This window comes from Amia ocellicauda, chromosome 10, assembly GCF_036373705.1.
Source record: "Amia ocellicauda isolate fAmiCal2 chromosome 10, fAmiCal2.hap1, whole genome shotgun sequence".
Taxonomy (NCBI): Eukaryota; Metazoa; Chordata; class Actinopteri; order Amiiformes; family Amiidae; genus Amia; species Amia ocellicauda.
In genome coordinates, this window is record NC_089859.1 from 23,495,085 (window position 1) to 23,511,815 (window position 16,731).

A 16,731-nucleotide genomic window follows, 5' to 3' on the forward strand; every position below is an offset into this window, starting at 1 on the left:
GTCTCCTTCCTTGGCCTTCAAGAAACATGTGCAGTAAAGAGGTTTTAAAAAGACAAAACCAAATATGACTGGAATCTGTTTTACTGCAGAATCCTTCATGCCGGCTGTGGCCCTGTACTAGATGAAGGGTTTTTGAAGATGGATGGATGGATTATTACGCACACCCACGTTTTTGATGACTGCAGGTCAACCGTGAACAGTTTGTGTTTAATGTACTCACACTCCGGAAGGTACCAGGTGCAGTAATCTGTAACATAATGTAGGTACACACGTACTTGATATAAGAACATTTTAAAGGTCAGGAAAAGGAGAAATGGACCTTTCAAGCTACTGCAGCAGTCAGCATATAATGAGCACCTTTCCCACCTTTAGATTATCACCTTTCTGCAGCTCTGAGAAAATACAGATAAGTCAGCTGCTCCTGACCTTTCCATGTTTCCGTCCAGAGCGACAGAAACCTTTTCCTTTTTTACAATATGAAATTGAAGCTGCGCTGGGGTACGTTTCTCCCTCTGCAATGGCCTGAGTCATAAGGATTGGTTTCTTACCAAATGAGAGGCATCATTAGAAACTGAATAATTCGGACAGCCGCGTACAAACCGTCCAATGCACCGGTTAGTTGTTCAATATGGAAACAAAATAAAATACATTTGTCTGCAGCTGTCAATAAGTAGACTAGGATGCATTTGTCCAATATGAACTACTTGGGTGTCCACCAGGTCAGGATGAAGACCACTCTTGGGGATTGTTTTAACTACCTGCTGGATTGCTTAGGCAGGGCCTTTTGATTTCATAATGGGCTCTTACTTCAGATGATAAGGTAGGTATGAAGTCTACAGCACACATTCTGTTTACATTATAGAATAAGGCCAAAAGAGTCTAACCCAATTATTGACAATGGGATTTGAAGGAGCACCAGAAGGGAACTGAAGGTAATGTTCTTTATTGAAGAGATTGTGGCTCCCTGGAAAGTTGGCAAGTGGTGACACAACTGGATTAAAATCAGTTATGTTGTGTTCTACAGTGTCACGAGCTTCTTTTAACTCATAAGTGTCACACGAACTAAAAAGCTGTCTCTGAATATGCATGGGTAAAATGCAAAGCACACTCAACCCCAGCCCTGATCTGGAATGTGAATAAGGTGGTGCAACAAGAACGCAGCCTCCCAGAGCCATTGTTTATTATATGAATGGAGTATTCCCCTGACTCCCTTATCTCTGACGTCAGCATGTGGTCTGCCTAAACTGGAGTTCTCCCCTGTAGGAGCAGGTAGCAGGCAAGAGCTGTTTTCCTTATGTTGCCATAGCAAAAGTAAAAGAAAGAATATGCTGGTTTATGAAGAACGCTTCCCGCGTTGCTGCCAGTTCACCGCATCAATCTGTAGCAATGCTGTAACATGCTGTTTTTGCATTTGCTAATGTATTCGAATTCATGTTATTTTTCCAAAAATGAAAACTAAAGGCTAAGTATCGTTATTCACTCATAAAACCTTAGAGAATCTTCTCACAAAAGTATTTATTTTATGGAGAAGGTAGTCAGGCTGGTATTCAAGAAATCCCCGGTATACAGAACATGAGATTGCTGTCCTAACCGTTCAACCAGTTACTTTAAAGTAAGAAAGATCTAAATGTTTTCCCCAGCATTACAGGTTCTGATGTGTCTGAGAGCTTAGCACAGTCTGATTGTACAATTATCCCAGGAACATCACATTCCTGTTAGGTTAGTCACCCTGTGCAAAGAGTCTGCATAAACACAGCACACGTGCTTCGACACTGCAAGCTGCATGACTCTGCCGAACAAAGGGGAAAGCTGAATAATTTATTCCACGTCTGTTGTTTGCGGTGTTGTATACTTTTTAAGACGATAAAATGAATCACCACTATCTATGCAGGCTATGGTCCCTATTATCTGCCACATGTCTGTTGGAAGAGCTGAGATGTGTTTCTGTACAGCAACTGTACATTGTTTTGACAATGGCCAACTCTTCATCTGACATTAACCCTAACCACCCATGAATGAGATTGTTTAATTTTGAACTCAAAACCAAACATTTCAATTACACCATGCTGTCAGTATGCTATCTAACCCCAAGTAATTTTAAAGCTTAACAGTTATTTCTTATTATTTATTTGTTTGTTTATTCATTTATTTATTGTTCTAATCAGTCAATTTAAAAATGTGACTACAGTACAGCTGGTTTCAAAACGAAGCTTTCTTTAATTGTTCAAAGTTGTTCAGCAAAAACTGAATTTGATAAGAAATGCTGACATCTACTGGTGGACAACACACATTTCCTGTCATTCAAACATCCAGGTCTGTCATCCCATTCTGTGGGGCATGCAATTCCGGAAAAAAACAAAAATGCAAACAAAATAATAAACAACGAAAACCAAGGATTTTTTTCAAGGATTGAAACAATTATCTCGTCACCCCACGTGACACGTGCCAATGAAGACTGTTGAATGGGTTTCCTTTCACAACAGGCTGTGTCCCACTGTCCTGACGAAGATGCGTCTCTCTTCCTCGGATGTTGCCCATTTACTCTACGTCACTTGTTTGTTTTCTTGCTGCAGTTTGTACAGCTAAATGCCTTAATATAGAGTGCTTAACAAGACAGATGTGTAGACGTTATGCAAACAAAAGTTCTGAATGTAGACAAAATATGCAAACATGTCTTTGTTTGATGGCTGTCCCTGTGGCTCTGCCTCTGTAGTGCGGAGACCGACTACTGCTCCCAAGGTTGGCAGGACGTGTCCACACGTGTCCCACCTAGGCCTGTCTGACCACCGGTATCGATGGCATGAAAACCATGATGACTTTCTCAATCTGTTATTCCCTGTTATTACATGCTAGCTCGATAGGTTAGTACAGTGCTGCTGTATACTGTCAGATATTGTCTTAATTCTTTAACATGTGTGTATGTAGACAGCATATATAAAATTCAGTCCTTAGGAGACACGTGTGTACCAAAATAATTGTTTAATTATATGATTATGAACAGATTATGCTTTGATAAAAGCAACAGAACATATTTATAAGGTGTCAAGATTGAACCAGTGTGTCCCCCTATTGTTGTGCCCCTGTTTTTCTTACCCCAAAACCTTTAATGGGTGGACACACTCTACAATGTTTGTGTAGCAAGTAATGCCTTTTAAATCCTAAAAATAAGCTATTATTTGGCTGGTTATGTCTAAAATGTGATTATGAAAGTACATGAAAACTGATCCCATAATCCACTGCACAATGTCTCCCTAATGTACTAAAACGCCTACATGTTTGGCAGAAATTTATGTAAAATAAATTATGAATGCATTACATTAATACAATGTTATACTTTTAAACCTTGTACTCTCAATCTGGATATATGTAATATATATATATGTTTTTATTATGATAAATAGCAATGTCTTCCCAATGTACTTTGAAAAACATTCAAGCTATCGTTGCAGATCGAAGCTATTTATTTTAAAAATATGCTTTGAAGCAAATAATATAGACATGGATCTTCAACTTACAACCTTATTTCAAGCATTTAATAGTATTATGCAATGGCAATGGCTTCTTGAATTATTAGGGAGGCACTTTTTTTCCTACCTAATTCAAATGTTTTTGTTATGACTTGTCCTTAAGGTAGTTTACAGGAATATATATTCAATATAACTATTCAAAGCTACAGTTTTGACAAAGCAAGTGGTCCTTTGCATTTTATGTTAAACACATCATTTTTACTTAAAATGCATCACTTTGCCTAATTAGTTGAAAACAATGGAAATACATCTAAAACACTTGAACAGTATGTTGCAGAAACTCTAAGTTATGCTTCATTAGAATTAACAGGAGGGTAGGCTTGTTAATCCGGGCACAAAATGGAGTAATACAGAGGCGATGAAGATGTTGCCTCTATCAGGTATGCAAATCATCCCAGAGAAGAGTAGAAGGCTTTCCTTATTACTAGTTTCATTGTAATATTTTGCCTTAAAAGTATATTAAAATATCAGTTGAACCTAATCACTGCTGATACACCTTTATTTACAGCAATGCCATATTCAAATAATCAAAAATTATTTGCACAAAAATCATACATGTGCAGGTCGCTAAGGTATCTAGTTTCAGGGAACAGGATTAAAACTACACATCTTTGGGATTGTTATTGCTGTTAATCATACAGTATATATATATATATATATATATATATATATATATATATATATATATATATATATATATATGTGTGTGTGTAAGTCAGTGTGATATTATTATTTTTGCAAGTTTGAAAATAAAGCAAAGGTTTATCTTCCTTTATGTCCCCAACTGTCTTACAATGAGTCATTATCAGAGCAAGGTAAAGTGATGAGAGAAGGTATTCAATAAAGATAAAGATCTGTAAAAATGGTCAGAGATTAGTTCTAGGGTCTAGGATCAAATTGCCCAAAACAAAAATTGTAAGTAAGTGGATTATCTGGGGTTTAGCTGAGAATATGTGAAATCAGATTCAAAAACTTGGAGTTCCTCACAAACACAATCTTCAGAGGACAATCTATCAGACCAGGAGCCGTGTCAGTTGTGGAAATAATAAGAGTTGAAGCCGAAGAACTTGTGTCTCCTCCCAGAATGCGCGTTGTCCCGGAGGTCTGCCGCGTTCCCAGTGAGCGACTCGTGGAGCCTCTTGTGTGCGTCGGACCTGGAGTAGGAGTCCTGCAGCTCCAGGAGTGCAGACCCAGGCCGGGGCTTTCCCACATGCTGCCCCTCAAGAGCGTTGCCTCTCAGTGGTACGTGGGGGTGCGCGGTCCTCAATCTGTACTCGGGGAAGAGACGGGGTCCACTCTGAGGTGGACAGGTGTCGTGTGGGGTGTCTGTGATCTTGAAAGTTAATCCCTTTTCTGGTTGAGCCTCAGGACAGTCATTGGGGAATTCCTGTCCCTGAGGAATATCTGTCCTCCTATAACCCTCACTGCAGCCACGGGCTTCACAGGGCTCTGACCAGAGGCAATTCACACGACTGGGATCCGTCCGCTGCGAGAACAGGTCTTGATCTAGGTTTGTGTCGTCTGTTTCCCGCTTGAAGACGCTCTTGTTGTGTAACTTGCCAGGCTCCTCATGGCCGGCAGGGTGGGTGGGGCCTCGGTCACGGTCTGACCAAGAGACAGCACGCCGACCCGGCTGGACCCTGGAGTGGCAGCCCTCTAGAGGGCGAGGGGGCGAGAACACAGGGTGGGACTGTTCCCTCTAAGGCAGGGGAAAAAACAATGAATCACATCCATCCAGATGTTTGGGAAAGAATGACTCATTCTGTGAGCAAAAGTGTACATATATATTATTCAGACACACATTCATAATCCCAGTCTAAGTTTATTACAATTATTTGATATGTTCTGTTCACTCTATCACCCTCTCACTCTCTCTGTTGGACTCACCAGTTGGGCTGCAAACAGATTCGATTCCCCAGAAATAGTTTTGATCATCTTGTCTTGGTAATCATCTAGCTGTACCGGGTTCATGGGCCCATTTCCTAAATAGAGACTAGATATGATATATCATTGGGTATTTCTGGAAGCCGGTAAACTAATTACATTTTAATACTTATTTTCCAACTACGTTTGTGTGTTTAAAAATATGTTTAAAATATCCGTAGATAATTTCTTGCAAGGTTTGAAAGTTCAAATCTTGCAAGAAATTATCTAAGTACTATGACAGTATTTTAATCAAATTCCACCTCTGAAAATACATTGAACTAGAGTCACAGACACTGCTGTTCACAAAGGATGTCTCTCAGACGTCTCAATCTCAATTCAAAGAGATCTCTATCTTATGAAGAAAGTCTGGTGGCCAGGAACATTGCACTACCTGTGTAACTCAGCTGATAGGAGGTCAGCCAGTGGGACTTCTCCAGGTTCCTCACCGTGTTTGCCGTCTTTTCGGACAGTGTCTTGTCCCAGGGTCTCAGGACCGTATTAGGAACTGTAGTCTTCGGTGGACTGGGATAAAAGACCTGACCGAACCCCTCACTCGACTTAGGGAACTGTACAAAAAAAATAGCAACACAAAAGAAAACACACTTTTAAGCACCAATTCCCAAAAGTCAAGGAAATTACTTACCTGATAATAGCCATATTGTCCAGGCCAGTTCAGAGCCTTCTTCGTCGAGAGGTCAACTCGTTCATGCCGGTAAGGACCACCTAGAGTTGTTATTACAGAGAACGAGGGCAGTAGGGATTATTTTATGATGTCGATAAGAACACTTTTTATTTTATGCATCTTTTCTTGTCGGTCTTAGATTGTTTTGAGTTCCTGGACTTATTGAAACAGGCCAAACAGATCGGAAACCGAAACACTGATGAACATCCTTCCCCAGCCCATAGTTACACAAAGTTACACAAACACCAACACAGGTGCTGCCCAGATACGTAGCTAAGAGTAGCCCTGGTTCAGACAGTAACTCTGGATCATACAGCTGGACTTGCTCTTGGTCAGAATCCCCGAATTCACTTGACACTTGAAAGGTTAGTGGGTCTGGCCAAGAGGCTTGGCTCTGTACCCTTTGTCTTGCTGAGCACAGTGATGTCATAGCCACCAGCCGGGGCGAGGGGGTTGAGGGGCAGGCGGGCGGCAGCGCGGACCCCGCAGGTCAAGTCGTCAGGAGACCCCAGGCTCGGAAACAAAGCAAAACGAGAGATGTGCGACTGGTAGGGATGCTCTGCGGGAAATGGGAGCTGGATCTGCTTTTCACTGAGGGCCACAGAAATGACAAACAGGATATTGAGTGCTTGGAGTAAAAGTGTTTTTTCAAATTCCATTTTCTTAAATGTATTTGCTATGGAAAGGGGTGGCACAGAGGGAGGTTTAGTATGTTACTTATGAAGCAGGGAAACTACAGTGTGTATGACAGTTTATATATGAAAAATACACTTTACTGGTATTAAGGCTAAATCTATTCTTTTCACAAATGGACACAAAACATGTTCTTCTTGTTTACTCACCCAATTTTAATCTCTGTTGGTTTTGGGATCCTATAAATCAGCGAAAATTAAATAAAAATGAAAGCTGATGTTGCACACTTCTGAACAAACACTTCATATTCCTCTTCACCTCAAAACAATCCATTAAATCAATCAATTTATATTTGGTATAACAACGGTCACAAGGCAGTCACAGAGCACTGCTAATATTAACCTAAAAATACGTATTTTACAGGAATACAAAGCATAATTCTGGCAGATGTCTTTATGCAATTTTATATATGTACAAAATAAAATAGCACCATCAAACAGCGCCATCTAGTGACATACAGTAGTATAACCGTCCTCAGTTATTGATTTAAAACTGTTCTGACCTCTACTGGAAGAATGAGATATTGCACAAGTAATAACTGAAATGAAATAAATACACTCAAGGTGCGATTTCCTTGTGCAATTATATATTAGTATCGTTCTAATATATAATTTAAATAAATGCATACATATATACATAAACCTAACAAAATAAATAAAGAAATATACAGTGAATTTTGGAATCGACACTGTATGTGGTTACAGGGCAAAACACTTACAGCTCATCATTCATGCGGACGAGGCTTTTCTTCAAAGATGTTAGATCATAATACTGCTGTATGGCAACACTCCTGCAAATACAGAGAGTCTTTAAACATCTGTAACAAAATGGAAAAACAATCAGAAAATCCCTTGATATCTTGCCGTTGGCTCTTTGCATATCAGTACAAGCAGAGAAAACTCCCTAAAATATTTGTTTTCCTGCCAAGCTCTGTACATATGAATCAGATCACTTGAGATAAATGTCTTACTCGGACTTTGGTCCATAGCTGGAGTGCCGCTGTCCCCTCTCCACTACAGGAGGGTACTGCTCTCTGAATGGGTGGTCCTCTGGGGAAGATGCGACTCTCATACCTGTTGGCTTCTGTGGGAGCTGGGAGACAGTTTCCCAGAGGCTGATGGGGAAATGATTTGAGAGAAAGAAAGTATCCTCCCTTTGGATAACCGAAGATATTGGCAGTCTAACAGCTTATGACAAATTAACAAGCTTGATTCCCCAAGACAGCTGCCTACAGTCACTGAAAGGTTACTACTGCGTCTTTACCCTAACCTCTTCACATATGCAGCCTGCAGGTCAACCCTGAGTAAACCAGGCCAAGGTAAACAGGAATTAATCATTGATAAAGGTTCCTGTCGACACGTTACTAAGTTGCAGAAGAGCTTCGCTACAGTGAAAAGGTTGTGTGACACACATTCCTCTGCTGTGATAAAGCAAAGCACTCGGTCAAACACTTCCATTGGTGGCGAATTAAAGAGATTATAATGTACATGTCAGGACAGGCACTGATTGGGCACGACTTGTTATCTGGATCAGTGCACACAAATAAAGCAAATAAGCTGACCATTCATCAGATCATACAAATGTCAAAGAAGCAATTCCCTCTGCACGGAAATACTGCTGCACATGGCTCAGACTTTCATGGTCAGAATTCAAAGCATTTTTCTATCGTATATACACCTCATCTGGATAGCTTTCAAAGAGAATCTGAATACATCTAAAGGAATCATTTCTGATGTTTGTGGAGTGCTGTGTATTTTTTCTGCAATTCTTTACATTTGATAAATATCCATCTGAACACCAACACTCTTCATATGAATGTTGACTCCTTATACTTTTCCTGCTTTATTTGAAGGTTCCTGTTTTATCTACCCCCCTGCCCTGCTGGTTTTTGTTCCAACCTAGGTCTTAATTACTTAATTGAATGGTATATTGCTATATTTGGTCAATTAAGGGTTCAAATAAGCAATTAAGACCTCAGTTGGAACAAAAACCAGCAGGGCAGGGGGTACTCCAGGACCCATTTGAAAACCACTGATCTACACAGTCTAAACAAGTGGCTGGTATACAGAATATCCTTTAAGCAGATTCTATGCATTGTCAGTTACCCTCATAAGCCTGAGGCAGATATTAAAAGCTCTACAAATCTGAGTGTAACATATATCATATTCAATGTATGATTTAAAAATCCTAATTTAGTTTGGTGCCTTAGCAGAGTTTTGCAGCCTTACCTTTCCTTAGCTGTGCAAGAAATGTACCTCCCTGGAAAGCGAGTTTTCGGGCGGAAATGTCTGTGTGCTCCTGGAGCCGGTGCTGATAAGACAAGTCCTATAGACCAGTAGAGCTGCTAATACAGCTGTAATGAAAAAGAACAAGAAACCTCTCTCCAGTACACAGTATGAGCTGCGATTATAGACTAGACTGAGGCTGGAGTCACATTTCCAGGTGGAGACACCTTATACACTGACTGAGCTGAGCTGTACGAACAAAACTGCCCCTCTTTAGTGTGCCTGGGCTTTAAAACAGTGACAGAAGGAGAGAGATCGTTGTAACTGTTTGGAAACACTGGTTGATTGATATCCTTTAGCTACAGTTACACTTGGTATCCAGTCCTCTCAGCTTATTTGAATATAAACATAAACATAGATATATTTCCTATGTTTTCTCATATACGATCTGCGAAAGAGAAAGAACTGAGTCAAAACACACGTTAACTGCAAAAACCGCAGCTAAATCTAGAACACCAGGAAAACAATCTCGGCTGACAATCCTTCCCTTTGAGAGACGTATCAGAATAAATTACTGCAGTGGTTGGCTGGAATTGCTCAAAGGAGATGGTGGTGCATTACATGAGTGCAACACAAATGTGAGGCCTGTGTGATGACAAATCTTGAGGCGTAGACAATGACCCACAGCTATCCCCAGATCAGATTTCAGCCATTGTGTTCACTGGACACGTAATAGCTGATGTGCAATTGAGAATCCTTCTCCTTGTTTATATTATAATAAGTTCTGATCATAGTTGCCAGGAACAGATCACATTACGTGCTTCAAAGTGTGTGATTATAGAGCACTGCCCTCAATCTCCCTTCTACTGTCTTATAATGACATATGAAATTAAATATTAACAATTATAATAGTATATATATCACAATAAAGCACAAAGTTTCTTCTTCCCTCACTTATATAGGCACCATTTTCTACAATTCACTTTTGGATGGACAGACTCCCAGCTCTCCCACATTCTCTAATCTTCTTCTCGCCAGATCAACACATTACGGTTGACGACCATAATTATGGAAACAGATAATGAGCAACCAACTAAAAATATGTGTAATAAAAACTACACAGGCGGCATTTCTGTGAAGATAAAGTGTTACTTCTGACAACATGAATTATGTGCAATAGATTACTGACATCGGTGACATCACAGAGTGAAATCAGTTGGGGACATCATTAAAAATATAAAGGTTGAGATTGTTAGGGACGGGGGTGGTATTGTGTTTAATATAATAAACTACTAATATTTTTGATTGCGTGATCAAGGTATGTGTGATTATATAGAGTAGCTTAGGTTTAGTATCTAAGGTGTATTGGGAGGTAAGCTGTATCCAATATCTCTGGTAGGCTGGTCAAGGGTTTTTCCATTTTGTGTGGTTTATTTAATTCATAATATTAAACATTTTTTTACTGTTCATTGTTAATGGTGTTGCATATTTTAGTAGATGTGAGTAACGTGTGTGATGAATTATCAATTGGTGTTTTTCTGCCGTATGTTTGGTTAGTGAGAGCTAGTGACTCCTGATTACCTTGGATGATATATGTGTGCGTGCCTGGAGTTTTTAACTTATTGTAATATAAATGTATTTTAATAATATCTCTCTCCATTGGTTTGGTTTATTTCACCAGACCTCACTGGTTTATCAAAGGTTGTGGCAGCTCTCTCACTACACACCTCTAAATATAGTATAGAAGTGATACTTGGGGTTATCAGACCTGTGGTTTACTACACTGTTAACAACAAAGGGGTGGGTGTTTACAACACACTAATGCTGTAGTCTCATAAGAACATAAGAACATCAGAACAAGTACAATCAAGAGGAGGCCATTCGCCCCATCGTGCTTGTTTGGTGTCCATTAATAACTGAATGATCCAAGGATCCTATCCAGTCTGTTTCTAAATGTTCCCAAATTGTCTCTTCAACCACATCGCTGCGGAGTTTGTTCCAGATTGTGACGCCTCTCTGTGTGAAGAAGCGTCTCCTGTTTTCCCCATGTAGTCTCCTCTGTTCCAGGGTGAAAAGGTGCATTGTCTTAAAATGACATCCCTTTTGACACTTTTGACAATATACCCTGACATCCTGTTTGCCTTTTTTATTGCTTCCCCACATTGTTTGGATGGAGAAAGTGAGGAGTCCACATAGACTCCTAGGTCTTTCTCATGCGTTACTTCATCTAGTTCTATTCCTCCCATAGTGTAATTATAGTGGACATTTTTATTACCTGCATGTAATACCTTGCACTTGTCCACATTGAATTTCATCTGCCAGGTGTCGGCCCACAACTGAATATTATCCAAGTCCCTTTGAATAGCCTGTGCTGCCGAGATTGTATCTGCTGAGCCACCTATTTTAGTATCATCTGCAAATTTGACAAGTTAGCAAACTATCCCAGAGTCCAGATCATTAATATAGATTAGAAAAAGCACAGCCCCTAATACCGATCACCCTTTATGACGTATACATATATTTACTTACTATCATGGGTACTAACATACCTACTTTTAACGTGTTACAAACTATTTGCTGTCACACACTATCACTACTCCTAACCTAAACTGCTTAAACTAACCTACACACTACCATTTATTCTAACCTGCATATTACCATTCAAAATCATGCACATTCAATAATCTATTATGCAAAATGTATTGTCAAGTGCAAAGTAGCTTTAGATACTTTAAATTCTAGTTATTATAATAACAATAATGACTGTGATGATACCAAGAAAGCTCACTTAGCAATGAGAGCCCCCTGTTGAACTGATAAAACAAGTGCCCTGGTCAATCTGTCAGTTATATTGGGACACTGAGCAGGTGCTGACATAAATACTTAAGATATATATTATACAAGCAAATAAAACAGCACAGCCATTGTACCTGCTCCTGTGTTGTTTAGTCTCAGTCGTGTATACTGCTTAGCTGAAGAGTGGCTGACAAAGACTAAATATAGTCAAACTGATTTAAATTATAATATTTTAAAAGAGAGAAGATAGAAGATGGAACTTTGACAATTTAAATAGAATCTGCAATAAAAGCAGTAAAATACAATGTCTTCAGGAGCTGTCTGAGGTGCTAAAGTTTAACTATGGACTTTAATTTAAACTATGGATCTTATGATTTGATCACCAAGCCAACCACACTTTCATTATTTCATTTCAGACATATCAGTTTACATTCTCTCTCTCCTTCTCTTTCTCTCTCTCTCTATATATGTATATACTGTATATATATATATATATATATATATATATATATATATATATAATTAACAATATCATTTAGACATTTAAATACACAGTTAAGGTACATATTTATTTGTGTTTACATTCTGATTTGTTACATTAATAAAGTGATAGATTACATCTGTCAAAACCAAAACACTTGTCAGAACAAACATGTAATACAACCGTGGAATACAATTCAAAATGGGATAATTCGACAGACATTAATTATCAGAAAGTTAATCTGATTCTCATTAAGCGTTTGAAATTCTGGTTAAAGATTTTCCTTCTTCTCTGAGATCTTCAGTCAATGCGTACAAATAACTCGGATCCTGTGCTCTGAAAGACAGGAAGAACAACACCGAAAAATCAGGTAACTGAAAGGAAGAAGTGCCCATGGAATTAGACACCACAATGAGAACAACAGCTTGCGTGTGACTAACAATCGTTTTCAGTGACAGCTGTGCATGAACACAGATTTATTTTGGCAACACATTAGTGTCCAGAATGTGTGTGTGTGTGTTTAACCAATAAGCCTTTCCGCCTGGTAACAGTGATTTTGTGTCTTTTTAAACAAACAAACAAACAAACAAACAAACACAAACATCTATACAAACATAAGAAATCCACTACATTATATAACCGGCTATTCGTACCGGCTGTCCAGCAGTGCTGATCCAAACATAAGGGCCAGAGCTGCTGTCAGGTGGAGCGGATCCTGGTAGTGAGAAGCTCTGCCAAACCTCTGGGGCAGAGTCGCTGACGGAGAAGATGCCCTGACTGACCTCAGAGGCCCATCGTATTGGGGTGAGAGCAACGTACCGAGAGAGAAGGACCTGCCGATGTGTGGGGGCAGACTCAGGGCAGCCTTGGGCATCCTCACTACCCCCTCGGGCATGGCTCTACCAAACCTCAGGGGCAGGTTGGCAACAGGCTGAGGGGCTCTGCCAAACCTGAGCGGTAAATTGGTGACAGAGTGGGAGAGTTTCTGGATGAAGGGAAGGCGTATTTTGTTGGCAATGGTCGGCACGATATCTTTAATGTTTTCCATATCAATGCTTCGGAGTTCTTCCTGCATATTTTCAAGTCTGGGCTAGAAAAACAAAGACAACATCAGAAGGACACCTAAGCATATCATATACATTTAATATATTTCTATATAATCCCAATAGTCTGGGGTCAAAACTCTAATCTCTGTACTGATTTTGTTTATATTGAAAAGTCTGATTTAATTATTTAGGATGTTCCTGTGATTTTTTAAAACATTGCTAATAAATCCAAAGCTCCTATACAGTACAGAACTGTATCACAATGGGAACCACCTTGAGCAGTACAATTAAAGCCTTCTATAACATTATTTCCAAGTAAGTATGAAGACACACAAGAAATTCTGTGCTTACCTCTGGGAATGGTTGCTCCTCATTAGTCTGTGGATTCCCGGCAGCGGAGAGCATGTATTCTTCGACGCTCTGAGACACAGAACTCCTCAGAGACAAGAAACCAACAACCAGGAGCGTCAGCAGGCAAGTGTCCGAGCGTGTCATTGTGTGAGCCGTTGGTCTCGGAGGAGTTGAGATAAAACCGACTTAGCCGAGATGAGTTTCACAAGGCAAAGGGCAGGAACCGGTCCTTACTTAAAGGGTGAGGAGGCAAAGACAGACTTCTTCCCTCGATGACCATTCATGTCCGGGAAATGCAGCCTTTATAGACGCCTAATTAAAGCTTAGAACAAAACCTGTTTATGGGAAAAGCAAGGAATGTCTTATTGGCATTTGTCTCTTCTGTGTTGAAACAATGTAGCGTCAGAATTAGCCCGACTAATTACAGCTCTGGGGTTCATTAGGTGGCTCTAGAGTCCATGGTGACTGGACGGCCACGAGATACAATGTTCTGTCCGGCAGAGAAGAGATAATGGTGTCCTTTGCCTCTCCATTCGTGTCATAACTAGAATGATTAATAGAATGCATCACAAATACACCACAAGGGGTATAAATAACTTTGACAAATTAATGATCTTAGCTTGATGCAATTAAAGTAAAATCCTTAAACCTGCGTGCCATTTTCCACGTCATCATCTGATTCCTGTGTGTTGATCATTCATAGCAGTGATGTTTCAAGAGTAACTATTCATATTTCAGGAGGTCTGAAGGACATTAGACAGGTAGGACAGATATTGTAATGTGTTATTGACAAACAGAATAATATATACAGATATGTAAATAGTTAGATTTTAAATATAGATGGAATGATTTCAAAATTCACAGCACCCTTCCGTACACAGTGAACTCGGTTTGAACCGGAATCAAGGTGAAGTTTCACCTGGGACATCATTAGCATGAGCGATGACACACACTGAACATGCCACTGACATTCCAGGAAAAAGTTTATATAGGAAAGCACACCAGGGAAGGATGGACAGTAATTAATGTACGGCCAGGGTCTTATAATCACATCGGAATTGCGAATACAGATATGAGCTTTGCATGAAAAGTCCAAAATTAGTCCTATATATTAGTCCTATATATATACAGTGCCTATATAAAGTCTACACCATCTTTAGCTTTTTCGCATTGTGTCAGTGCCTCAGAGTTTCATGCATTTGAATGAAGATGCACTTTTCTACTCACCATACTGTCCACTGTTAAGGGGAAAAAATGTATTATTGTGAAATTAACTATATGGATATGTTGATAAATAGGCTATAATATAACAAATGCAGATGCCTCCAAACAGGTGTACTCCATGATACAATTAAGCAATTAACATCATGCTCTGTGGCATGTATACAAATGCTGAGCAGGCCCAGTTGACCTCGATTTTGGATCAAGATGGCAAGAGGAAAGGATCTTAGTGATTTATTGGGGCAGGAATGCCAGGAGCTTCAGTCACAAAGACGCTCAACTGGCTAGTGTTTCAATTTGAACAGTGACTACAGTTACATCTGCATTTAAATCTATGGGAAATACATCAGTAAATAGGATTGGAAATTGTGGTTGAAAGCACACATTTGATGACCGTGATGCTCGTGCATCACTGCGATATGTAAGGACAAACAGAAGAGCAACTCTTTCCCAGGTGACTGAGAGTGTCAATGCAGGACGTGATCAGACTGTCAGCAAGAATAGTGCATTGAGAACGACACAGAGAGGATATTATAGTAGGGCTGCAGTGCAGAAACCCCTCATTACAAAGACAAATGCATTTGAGAGTTCAGTGGTGCAAGAACCATAGGCACTGGTCTACAGAGATGTGGAACAAAGTGATATGGTCTTATGAGTCACCCTTCACCATATTCTCGACAAGTAGGCCAGTACATGTGTGGGACACCAAGAGAACGATACAGGCTTGACTGCTGGACCCCTACAGTGAGGGGGTCCGGAGGCTCTGTTATGCTGCGGGGGGCATTTTCCTGGCATGGGTTGGGTCCACTTGTCCCCTTAGAGGGAAGGGTCACTGCAAATCATTACAAAGTTCTTCTGAGTGATCACCTTTATCCTATGGTGACACATTTCTATCCTGATGGGAGTGGTCTCTTCCAGGATGACAATGCCCCATCCACAGGGCACGAGGGTCACTGAATGGTGTGATGAGTATGAAAATGATGTGAATCATATGCTATGGCCTTCACAGTCACCAGATCTCAGCCCAATTGAACACCTATGGGAGATTGTGGACCGACGTGTTAGACAGCGCTCTCCACCACCATCATCAAAACCCCAAATGAGGGAAGATCTTTTGGAAGAATGGTGTTCATCCCTCCAGTAGAGTCCAGAGACTCGTAGAATCTGTGCCAAGAGCATTGAAGCTGTTCTGGCGGCTCGTGGTGCCCAACACCTTACTGAGACACTTTATGTGGGTTTTTCCTTTAATTTGTCACCCGTCTCTCTCTCTCTCTCTCTCTCTCTCTCTCTCTCTCTATATATATATATATATATATATATATATATATATATATATATATAAGCTCCTTATTGAATTTATATGCCTGTCTTTACAATGAGAAACACTCGTAAAATTATTTGGCATTTAAAAAGCAACATCCAAAGTCTAATAATGTGTATTTGGTTCCCTCTAGTGGAAAATGATGACAACTACACCAATTTCTATTTTCTCAAACAGAGTGAAACTAGTTTTGGGTCAATGTAGTTGGAACTAAAACAGTCCAAAGTCTTGAAGATGAAAAGTAAATATTATATTAAACATTCATGTTCATTGAATATTCTGTTTTGAGATATATGGTGTTAGTTGAGGTGTTCTGCAGATGGTATTTAAGAAAACACCTGAATTTTCTTTTTTAATTAAATGATCTCTAAAATAATTCTAACATTGGTGCCTTAAATTAATTAATCCTCAAACAGAGTTGCCTACAGTCATTGCAGGCAAACGATTGGTCTGTTTGAAAGA

General features: G+C 39.7%; 3 protein-coding genes across 4 annotated transcripts; all 3 read right to left on the bottom strand.

Moving 5' to 3' along the window:
• Nucleotides 1–4,226: 4,226 nt before the first annotated feature.
• Nucleotides 4,227–5,523, bottom strand: LOC136760285 (sperm-associated microtubule inner protein 4-like). Its single transcript, XM_066715618.1, has 2 exons — nt 5,415–5,523; nt 4,227–5,226 (listed from the first exon to the last, which is right to left on the bottom strand). Exons 1-2 carry the CDS (start codon nt 5,496–5,498, stop codon nt 4,558–4,560), a joined length of 753 nt encoding a protein of 250 aa, XP_066571715.1. The 5' UTR covers nt 5,499–5,523; the 3' UTR covers nt 4,227–4,557.
• A 321-nt stretch (nt 5,524–5,844) lies between these two features.
• spmip4 (sperm microtubule inner protein 4) lies at nt 5,845–8,088 on the bottom strand. 2 transcript variants are annotated; one of them, XM_066715619.1, is made up of 5 exons: nt 7,799–8,088; nt 7,547–7,618; nt 6,978–7,007; nt 6,536–6,726; nt 5,845–6,176 (listed from the first exon to the last, which is right to left on the bottom strand). In XM_066715619.1, the coding sequence occupies exons 1-5, from the start codon at nt 7,897–7,899 to the stop codon at nt 5,941–5,943; spliced, it is 630 nt and encodes a 209-aa protein (XP_066571716.1). In that variant the 5' UTR covers nt 7,900–8,088; the 3' UTR covers nt 5,845–5,940. The 2 variants fall into 2 exon arrangements, with proteins under 2 accessions (XP_066571716.1, XP_066571717.1); XM_066715620.1 differs by having other exon boundaries at nt 5,845–6,726.
• Nucleotides 8,089–12,399: 4,311 nt separating this feature from the next.
• Nucleotides 12,400–14,637, bottom strand: npvf (neuropeptide VF precursor). The gene is made up of 3 exons (XM_066714605.1): nt 13,728–14,637; nt 12,984–13,420; nt 12,400–12,666 (listed from the first exon to the last, which is right to left on the bottom strand). Exons 1-3 carry the CDS (start codon nt 13,869–13,871, stop codon nt 12,582–12,584), a joined length of 666 nt encoding a protein of 221 aa, XP_066570702.1. The 5' UTR covers nt 13,872–14,637; the 3' UTR covers nt 12,400–12,581.
• Nucleotides 14,638–16,731: the final 2,094 nt, after the last annotated feature.

What these genes read in the sequence shown, in the direction of transcription:
- LOC136760285 (XM_066715618.1), bottom strand. Translation starts at nt 5,498, where the DNA reads ATGAACCCGGTACAGCTAGATGATTACCAAGACAAGATGATCAAAACT. An exon ending in ATCTGTTTGCAGCCCAACTG is followed by an intron (nt 5,227 to 5,414) that starts GTGAGTCCAACA and finishes CCCCTGCCTTAG; the next exon opens with AGGGAACAGTCCCACCCTGT.
- spmip4 (XM_066715619.1), bottom strand. Translation starts at nt 7,899, where the DNA reads ATGAGAGTCGCATCTTCCCCAGAGGACCACCCATTCAGAGAGCAGTAC. An exon ending in GTCCGCATGAATGATGAGCT is followed by an intron (nt 7,008 to 7,546) that starts GTAAGTGTTTTG and finishes GCTGATTTATAG; the next exon opens with GATCCCAAAACCAACAGAGA. An exon ending in CCAACAGAGATTAAAATTGG is followed by an intron (nt 6,727 to 6,977) that starts GTGAGTAAACAA and finishes TGTGGCCCTCAG; the next exon opens with TGAAAAGCAGATCCAGCTCC.
- npvf (XM_066714605.1), bottom strand. Translation starts at nt 13,871, where the DNA reads ATGACACGCTCGGACACTTGCCTGCTGACGCTCCTGGTTGTTGGTTTC. An exon ending in AGGAGCAACCATTCCCAGAG is followed by an intron (nt 13,421 to 13,727) that starts GTAAGCACAGAA and finishes TTGTTTTTCTAG; the next exon opens with CCCAGACTTGAAAATATGCA. An exon ending in TCAGCACTGCTGGACAGCCG is followed by an intron (nt 12,667 to 12,983) that starts GTACGAATAGCC and finishes CCTGTCTTTCAG; the next exon opens with AGCACAGGATCCGAGTTATT.